Source organism: Limulus polyphemus, unplaced genomic scaffold (assembly GCF_000517525.1).
Source record: "Limulus polyphemus unplaced genomic scaffold, Limulus_polyphemus-2.1.2 Scaffold328, whole genome shotgun sequence".
NCBI lineage: Eukaryota > Metazoa > Arthropoda > Merostomata > Xiphosura > Limulidae > Limulus > Limulus polyphemus.
This window is the reverse complement of record NW_013665938.1, coordinates 673579-683947: the sequence shown is the minus strand read 5'-3', so window position 1 is coordinate 683947 and position 10369 is coordinate 673579. Positions and strand designations below refer to the sequence as shown.

Sequence of the window (10369 nt, the reverse complement as noted above, 5' to 3'; positions counted from 1 at the left end):
TACTTACACTTCACTCACTAATACTTCTCTCTCTTCTTATCCTTGTAATATTCTTACACTTCTCTCTCTTCTTATCCTTGTAATATTCTTACACTTCACTCACTAATACTTCTCTCTCTCTTCTTATCCTTGTAATATTCTTACACTTCACTCACTAATACTTCTCTCTCTTCTTATCCTTGTAATATTATTTCATTTCACTCCAAAAAGTCATCGTAATCTCCGTTCTTTACCTGATCTTGAATCGTTCTCCTCCTCCGCGTCGTCTAGATTCTCATCACACCGAATCATCACTACACTCTTTCCCCATTTGAGGGTATGCCGTCGAATGTATTCATATCTTTACCTCAACTGTACGCCGATCTACTTTTCTTTGAGCACTTCTCTTATGGCTAACGTTTTGAGCAACTGGTGTGCCATCGTGTTTACACCCACATCTGTTACACTTGTCACACCTCGGATGTTCTGCTACTTTACATTTACGGGTTAGCTTTGAATCCGACTTCGTTTCCATCTAGACATGAACAAAACTCTGAGATTCTGGCTCGTTGTCCCAACAGTTCCTCACAGTTTCACAAAATGTTCGAGATGGGCGAGTGTTTCATAGATAATGTACTACAATAACGCCATGACCATTGTCTAAATTAGTGCAAAACATTATCCAACACTACTGATAAAAAACAATCGTAACTTCTTTGGATGTTATCCAATTACAAATAACCACTGGATTCCTAATAAAATAACGTATATTCCTGTACATTTTTCGATAAAAATACTAACTGCCAGATATGGTTCCTACAAAGTGTTCTACCATTTCTACTGGCGTTCTTTGTTAAATAACATCTTTCTACTAACTTAACATCGGGTATATATTATTATTTAAGACTATCACTTAAACTGCCATAAAATATGATCTTAACTCATGTCTCTGATTTTAATACTTCTTAGGGAGAAATATTTCTTTTTTTATGATCACTTTTTTAAAGTTAATTAATCATTTATATATGAACCACAGATATATTTACTCAGGTCTTTAGTAACCTAACATTACAAAATATATATAAACAAACAAATAACATCTCAACTTTTCTTAAACAGCTATAAATTTTCCTTAAATATATTTTGTTGGAAAACATTCTTCCAAACATCTTTTTCTTTCCTAGATCAACATATAAAATATGTTATTATCTTTTAATTCTTCTTTTGACTGTACTTTATTAAACCTCTTGCCAACAATTTGAGAAATAAAATTTTTAACGTGTTTACACTATTTCAAAATATTACATTAACCTATGACCCATTTGAGCCTAGTGTATTTGTATTCACAGTTAGATGACAGTTAGCTATATTTATTTATCATAACATTTTCGTAATTTTTTTTTCAGAAGTCACAACTTTACCTCGTGTAAGACATAATAATGATCTTGAAAACAGTACATAGAAACATGGAATTATACTTCACATGAAATGTAGTGCCATCTAGTGGGAAATGTTAATTATATATGTCGTGTAAACACTACCTAGTTTGTTTTTCAATCTTTCTAAATTCCTTAAACTCAATAAATATTCATAAACACTTGAAGAAGATCTGTGTTCAAACCAACCGATACCTTATAACATTAAAATTACTGCTTCTTCGATTTACATAAATCTATTATCGCTGTTTCATACTTACAAGACAAGAGAGGTCCACCATCTTGCCATCAGCATCAGGACACCATAGCAAGTCATCATCGACATAAGGCATCTCAGCCTTAACGAAAGCTTGCTTGATGTTTTATGTCTACAGAAGAAATTGATTGCATATAATGGCTTAATATCAAACATGTAACAATGCTGATTTGTTATAAATATTATTAAATCTTTTTTCTATAAATTCAGACTCTTGTGGTCTGTATTCGTTTTGTACTGAACACTTCACCGACATCATGGTTTGTAAAAATGAACTATTATTTCATTTGTCAAACACAATAGTTCTGATCCCGAGAAAAATGTTAATTATGTGAGATGTCAATTTCGTACGTCATTTTCGAGATCACTGGCCATTAGGTTGGTAGATGTAAGTGTTAAGGAATAGGTTGATGTTATTGAAAAAAAATATTAATTGTTAAATCACTTCAATAGATGTGCGCTCATATTAATGTTGATATTACAATTTTTCGGGCAAACGTTATCTATCTATAGTTTAAAAACATTTACTTAGTATAAATATAATCATGTAGCCAAATTTACTATTTTAAGTTTCTTTGGTCCTCCAATAAAAAAAAAGTATAAACCAATGCACATTTCTATGCGTCATGAAATATATTAATTTTTCATATATATCATTTCGTTGCAACCATATCCCAGTTGGTGTTTTACTTCCTATTTGTTGTTGGTAGTGTGTTATGTTGTTGGTAGTGTGTTATGTTGTTTTTTTCATATATATCATTTCGTTGCAACCATATCCCAGTTGGTGTTTTACTTCCTATTTGTTGTTGGTAGTGTGATATGTTGTTGTTTTCATATATATCATTTCGTTGCAACCATATCCCAGTTGGTGTTTTACTTCCTTTTTGTTGTTGGTAGTGTGTTATGTTGTTGTTTTTTCAAAAGCTCTTATCGATCTATTTACTGTAACGGAGAAGGAATTGTTACTTCCGCCTCATAAAGAACATCTCCGTAGTGGAGCAAGATGAAGTAACCTTGAACTACTTACATAACCATGGCAACGACAGCTTTCCAATAGGTGACGCCAGCTTCGACCGAGTTCTAATTTAGCATCTCTTTTAATATTGAAATAATAACTAATATTTATCTTTGTTTTATTTGTAAGGATTAATTATTTTAATTCTTCATCTTTATAAATTAACTTTACGGTGGCCTTGGTACATTATCCCTTCGTTTTGCTACTGCGTATATAAATCTTGTAGATAAGTCTAGAATTTCTAGGTGATTTCACCTTGTGATAAGTCTAGAATATCTGGGTGATTTCACCTTGCTAACATTTTCAGTTTCTAAACTTTCAAGGTGAATTACGAACAGCTTTATCACTAAGCGAGCTCAACCTGCAGTAAGGATAAATGTCGATAACAAGGATATAAGCGTTACCCTTAACCACTATACTAGGGTTATTTTTGATACGGTCACACAGAAAAGCTATAATTTGTTTTTATTTTTCAAGTATTTATCATACACAAAAAGTCTACCAGTGGCTCAGGGGTAAGTCTGCAGGCTTATGACGCTAAAAATCGGGTTTCGATACTCGTGGTGGGCAAGGCCCATTGTAAGGCTTAGCGCTTAACAACAATCAAAACCAAATCCAAAGTATGTGTTGTATTCGAAGGCATCCCTACGTACGGGAATACAAACAAAAAAGTATCAGTTATTAACATAAAAAATTGCTTGAGGTCATACACACCCCCAGCCTAATAGTTCAGGGTTAAGTGCACGCTTATTGGTTGCAGTAGCCAAGGTCGTCGAATCATCATAAGCCTCGAGGTAAAATTTGGTATGTGCCCCCCCCCTTCCCAAATAGTTTTGGAATGATGCTGCGCACACGTATAAATGACAGATTGTTTGTTTGTTTGTTTTGAATTTCGTGCAAAACTACACGAGGGCTATCTGCGCTAGCCGTCCCTAATTTAGTAGTGTAAGACTAGAGGGAAGGCAGCTAGTCATCACTACCCACCGCCAACTCTTGGGCTACTCTTTTACCAACGAATATTGGGATTGACCGACACATTGTAACGCCCCCCCCCCCGGCTGAAAGGGCGAGCATGTTCGGTGTGACGGGGATTCGAACCCGCGACCCTCAGATTGCAGTCGAGCGCCTTAGCCACCTGGCCATGCTGGGCCATAAATGATAGAAGGTGCAGTTAATATTTACTTAAACGTTCCGTAATAATTTCGTACATCTCGTGAACATTTTCTACCGCTCTTATGGGCCCCCTGGTGGACTGTTAGCTCCAGGGAAATATACCCGGCCTCTTTGCCCTATGGTGGGCTCGAGAATAGACACTTTAGATCTAAAAAAGCCGTGGATGTTTTAGTTTTAAAGAATTCTCAGTAAAGTTGAGTTTACGTGATTTCATTTTCAAGTTACATTTTCAATTGGCCCACCCGTGTCGTAGGGTTTTGTTGTGTATTTTGTTTCAATAATTTAAGATTTCATTGTTTAGTGTTTTACCTTCGTGGATCAATATTGTATGGTCTTACTGTAATTTTATATCTTTGTTAAAGGATATTTTAATTATGTATTAGGAAATTTAAGTGAATCTTCGTTAAAGGATTATTGTCTATACGCAGGGTTGTGTAAGTGTTACAGAGTAGACAGCAAGTTACGCTAGTTTCATAAGTAGTAGTATCTTTCTTCAACTTAACATTTCTGGCGTTCCTTTAGTTACTGATGTTAATATTCTTATTATATATGGAAGTAGCACGATACTATGGGCTCAGAAGTTAACTTACTACGATTAACTTCTAAGATAATTGAAGTAAATATCATAATAAATCTTTAACATTACACTTCACTAACGTAATCTAGTTCACACTAGCGTTTCAACAATTACTATGTCTGTTGTATTTCAGCTGCCCTGAGAGCCTTGGCATTCGGCGAAAGGCCCCCTATCGGTACTGGATATAGCGAATATAGTGCTGTTGGCATACTGTTATACACTCTTCTTTCATAACTGTTAATACGTATTAAACTGGGATGAAAAGTAATTTCAATTATTGCCATCGAAATCTTCATTAAACACTAAATGTCTTTAAAAACAAAAGAACATGAGTTAGCACTGAATACTAGCGTTTTAAGCTGCAAAACCTTGGCTTTTCATAAGGTAATAAAGTACCTCAGGCGCAGAACATAACAATGATGATGTATCTTGGGGAGGGCTATATACATATATATATATATATATGTGTGTGTGTGTGTACACAAACACGAAAACAACACTCACGTGTGAGCAACTACCCATAAAAATTCTATATACAGCAAGAACACCCGCAGTAAATGTGTAAGTACACACTGCCAGACGTTAATATAACCTGGAAACATTCATGTCTGTTTTAACCGACAGGTTTCTGTAACAATAATTGTATTTATATCAACCATATATCTATTTTTATCATCTCTTAACTTGTCAATACATCTTTATGAAAGTAAGTTCATAAACTAAAAATAAATATAAAGCCAGTCCATCATCAGATTCACCACCTGTCTCTGAGTTTCGGAGAATTTCACCCCTCAGTGACCTTGGACAAGATCAAATCAAAAGAACAAAACTGAGCTTCATATTGTGGAATGCATATTATAAGTATCATACATTGTATGGTGTTTTTGAGTTTTCATCTTTACTACATATTTTTTTTAAATCCGATTAAATATAGGTTCACTTAAAAAACAACTAAAAACATCATACGTACAAGTTTATAGTAACCATAACAACAACTATCATCATTTCCTAATGACAGAGAATATTAACTTAATAGCAGTATTATATTGCACTTTTATTTTTACCAATCATAGTGTATATAAATTCAATTTATGAAAACTGTATATTTTATCCAGACCCGAACTATTTCAAACGAGTTTGTTTGTTTTTATCCCCGAACTATGTATATAATATTTATTTACATTGTTGCTACCCGACATCTTGACGTCATGCTTTCTAGATATATCAGTCACAAAAACATTTGTACACATACCCTGTCTGGTTGTCTGCACGATAAACTCCTAAAACTTAGGCTCCGTGTGTACTTACTGCTTGTTTCAGTAGGGTTGGCTTGCACTGACGAAAGTACTTCCGTGTTCGTGAAGATATCTCCTGAGTGACTCGAAATTTCTCACAAACTACTTATTTTGCTCAGTTGACATCAAAATTGTCATTAATTTGACCTAGACGTGCTCGTTTTGTACGACTGTAATAAATGTTACAATAAAATATACACTATGGAATGCACAATTCGGGTTTTATATACCGGAAAAAGCACGATCCTCCCAAGCAGGCGACTTACCGACAGACTCGCGTGACTTCTTATACGTTACGCAATCAACGCTCATCTACCGTCCTTGTCACGGTAATCGACTTCCACGACTTTGTGTGTGCATCAAGCCGGGTTACTGCAGAAAACAACGCAACTGAAAGCTATAAAACCTTCGTTTTCGTCATTATAAGCCAGTTAGTGTAGTGTGTCTATACGTCATAATACCTTTTTAGCTAGGATAGTTCTGAGCTAATGTTTAGTTTTAAATGTAAAGTCGGCTACAGACGATGTGTCACGTGCGCAAGACGAAATACAGGCGCGCAACACAAATTTCGCATCTTTATGTTACCACCGCGTTAGTTATTTTAGTTTTTATCTTGAATAAAAAGTAAGAAAAAATATTCAGTGTAGTTATAATTTTTACCAATGTTTCTATTGCATCTTCTAAATATTCTGTTAGCGAATGTGGGTGTAATACCACTAACGTGTGTCGTTATGTTTCGATCTGTTAGCGAATGTGGGTGTAATACCACTAACGTGTGTGGTTATGTTTCGATCTGTTAGCGAATGTGGGTGTAATACCATAAAGTTATTGGCTTTTCTTTAATGATTTCAATTGGTTCTTGACCTACAACATTTCAAAATGACAAGCAGTAGAAAATTCTTAACCTGTTGTCTCTGTAGTATCGAGTTTATATTATTTTAAATAAGCCTTTCAATCACTTATCAACTGCGTTTTGCCATTAAATGGAGTTACGGTGAAAATATTATGATAAAAGGTCGATGGACCCTGGAAGAAATGATCAATATCACTTTAATATGTTGTTTACTATCACACCTTTTGTCTATAAAGGTGAGTTAGTAAAAACTTGATTTATAAATCAAGAAGAGCGATTATTAATGTTAGCGTTTTACCTTGCTATGTAGTTAACAACCGCAGTATAAGGAATACCGACAAAAACGAGTGTCTACCAATGCTTGTTTACTGTAATATTTAATAATTTGGTTGTTGTTTTTATGCCTGTGTTAGTGTTGATTGCTCAATATGCTTCGGTGAGTACGTTTACAAATTCTCTAAATACAAGCTCACTCAATCAAATGCCTGTATGAATATAAAAAAATAACAAAAATAATGGCATAGGGCAGTGATCTTTTGGTTACTGCCTCCTACAACAGGAAGCTTGAAGAACTTAAACGGAAGTGGGAAACAAAAGCAACAGTTATATACGAGAACTAAACATTCAGAAACTTTCTGTGTTAATTACATAAACAAAAAAACAGAACGTCTATCACTTCCTGTATGATATTATTTCATTTGCTATATTACCTGCTGCATAAAAAAAGCTTTATTTTATTCAGACAGAACATTGAGAACAAGAGCTACTGTATATCCTAGACAACCCTTTACCATAAACAATATCAAATCAAATATGTATTAGCATTTAAATTAACATTCATACATCCACCAATCAAATTCGGTAATGAATACTTAAGTTGAATGAATTAACACGAGTGGTAAGAGCATTAAATATTAAACAATATTCATATAAGTATAATATTTCATTTTATATACATCTAAATCAACACAGGTGTACAAAACGTATTAACACAGGAACAGGATATATATAATAACTACATACGTACATATGTGTTGATTGCGCGAAATTAAATTATGTCGTTTTAGCAAAATAATATCGAAAAAACATTATAAATCGTATGTGCAATATATATGCGTGTGTGTATGTTCTGATTAGAAATATCAAAGCAGAGTTCGAAAAACAGCCTAAATTTCCTTCATATAAATGTTCGAGGGTGAACGACCCACATAAAACCTATAAGCATAAAACGTCACTGACCCCCAGGCTCTTTCGGGCACCATAGTGTTTTAACGTTCCGTGAAAAACGTTGAATTCTACCTGGGATTTGATCATAATAATAGCCAGTTTTTGTAGAAAAAAAAAGATGAAACAACGAAAAATAATTCGTTTATTTCCTGATAGCATCCGTTCCATTTTTCCTGCTCCCACATTTATAGAATATTAGCAGATGATATGAAACCTATATCAGTGTAGAATATATATACATAAATATATACATATATATATATATATATATATACTAGTATAAAAGCCCGTCAAACATTACGGGAACCCATTGCTGAATGATTAACGATAATTATAGAATTTAACTAAAAGGAATTTGTCTGTACCTCCAAGATGTACCTACTCACTTATTTCATCAGTTCCTATCTGTACCTCCAAGATGTACCTACTCACTTATTTCATCAGTTCCTATCTGTACCTCCAAGATGTACCTACTCACTTATTTCATCAGTTTCGAAGTAATTCTTTAATCACCACATTTGAACCTTTTCCACTGTATTTTAAATCAGGAAGTAGAAAACATAGTGCGAACATTCCGACACAAATTTTCAACTCTCTCGACTGAACGAAGGATAAAAGATATTTGGTAATAATAATAAACGTTCATTTTTCTTTATCTTGTAAGGCCAAGTTGATAATACATTGTTAAAATACCATAAGAATATTTATTTATTCACCTCTTAAAACTTTTTTAAACACTGACTTTATAACGTTAGCAATAGTAAGCCTATTTGTAGTCTAATTTAAGCATTAGGCCTAATACATAAACGTAACTTAAGGATTTGCTGAAACACTACTTGGTAAATTTTATTTTGCTTTCGGCTACAACTTCTGAATTAAACTATTTTGCTGATATATCACCGAAGTTGTCAAAAAATAAAGAATAAAAAATAAACCTTTCCGACAAATCAACATGAATATTGAGCATTCAACATAAACATAATTAACAATCACGAGATAGTTTTGTTGCTAAGTGACGATGTATATTGTTGAGTATTACCAAAAAAGGAACGTGAAACCACTTTTGACAGAGCGACAAAGGGAATAAGCCTTTTATAGTTAGTCATAGAAAGAGAGATATCGACGTAATCTCGCTAAATTGATAGGGACGTTACTAATTTATTTGTCAAACAAGTTCGAAATCAACAACGGAACATTTAAAAGCTGTGAAATTTTCCATTAAGTTCTCTTCCAGTTCAGTGGTTCGGGGAAAGACTTCATAATTATGTAAAGGAAGTGGCAGCACGGTGTATACATCGCATTGTGGTCCATTATGTAAAAGAAAAAACATCAGATGACCTGCGAACAAAACAAGGTTGAGAACCACTGTTCTAATTCTTTGGCTTCCTTAGATCACCTTCACTACATATGCTGTTGCAATCAACCTCTAACAAGGGACATCACGTTTCTTCTAGTATAGACTATTATATAAATAAAAGTTCAGTTTTGTTTTAATATTGCTCTTGCTTCAGAATTTTTGCACAAAGCTAGACAATGGGCTATCTGCGCAAAGCTGTCCGTATTTTTGAACTGATGGACTAGAAGGAGCTTAACTACGGGTGTAACTGCCTGCCTTACTAGTTCAATCAGGCCCATCGGCCCCTGGGGTCCTTCCCAGCCTCTTGAGAGCCTCCATAATAATTAACAACAATGGTTAAGGTCTCCCATGTAAGTGTGCTGCACTGGCCTCGTGAAGTTTACCGGTTTAACTACCTGACATTTATGGTTTCCTTGTTTAACCTGAGTGTAACATGCATTTCCCGTCACAGCGGCAAGTTTACGGACTTACAACACTAAAATCCGCGGTTCGATTCCCCACGGGGGACACAGAAGCTAGCCCAATGTGGCTTTGCTCTAAGAAACAAAAAACAGCATCTCAAATGGAGTTCTCAAAACTGGCATGGCACCAGAAAGTGAAACAATCTTAATCTTCCTAATCACAATCACTATAAACTTCAGTAAGTAAAATCTTGCAATATTACTGATTAAAATGCATGTATTACCGGTGTATTGATACTGGACATTATGAACCTGCGAATCTTTATTCTGAAATGTGTATAAGTAATTTTTGTTCTCTAGCGCCTTCTAAGTCTTATTAGCAAAGCTGCAACAATAACCAACAATTTACTAGTTTCCTAGCATTAATTTTGCGTCTTGCAGGGGGGTATGCTCCCCAGAAAATGTAGCATCTATAGACTTAAAATGAAGTAATTTCTAAAATATACATGGTAAAATACAGACACATAGAGTATGGCAGCCTTAAAAGTACTAACTGGTGTTAACCTGCTCTAACCAGAAATAATCCTGGAAGGATGATATCCGTTGATATTCCAATATCCTAGTTTTAGGCAAAACATTTTTGATTTTTTAATTACTTTTATAATAAACATAAATGATATCTTGTTACAAAAGAAAAAAAGGCTGAAAAGAGCAGGAAGTTCACACATGATAAAATACCTGTAAGTTTTTAAACTTCTGTTAACCTTAATGTTTATTTCAAAAACGTGTTTTGTTTTAAC

The 10369-nt window shown here is 34.2% G+C and overlaps 1 protein-coding gene across 7 annotated transcripts in view; it reads right to left on the bottom strand.

Annotated features, from left to right (window-relative positions):
* Positions 1–10369, bottom strand: part of LOC111085317 (hyphally regulated cell wall protein 1-like) — a 43552-nt gene that overhangs the window by 2559 nt on the left and 30624 nt on the right. For 2 of the 7 annotated variants that reach the window (XM_022383348.1, XM_022383344.1), the window contains exon 2: positions 1676–1783. In XM_022383348.1, the coding sequence (XP_022239056.1) occupies positions 1676–1747 (72 nt within the window). In that variant the 5' untranslated portion in view covers positions 1748–1783. Of the gene's footprint in view, positions 1–1675; positions 1784–5688; positions 6786–7216; positions 7220–8537; positions 8549–10369 lie in introns of those variants that run through there. The other 5 variants (XM_022383346.1, XM_022383350.1, XM_022383347.1 and 2 more) reach the window with 5 other exon arrangements.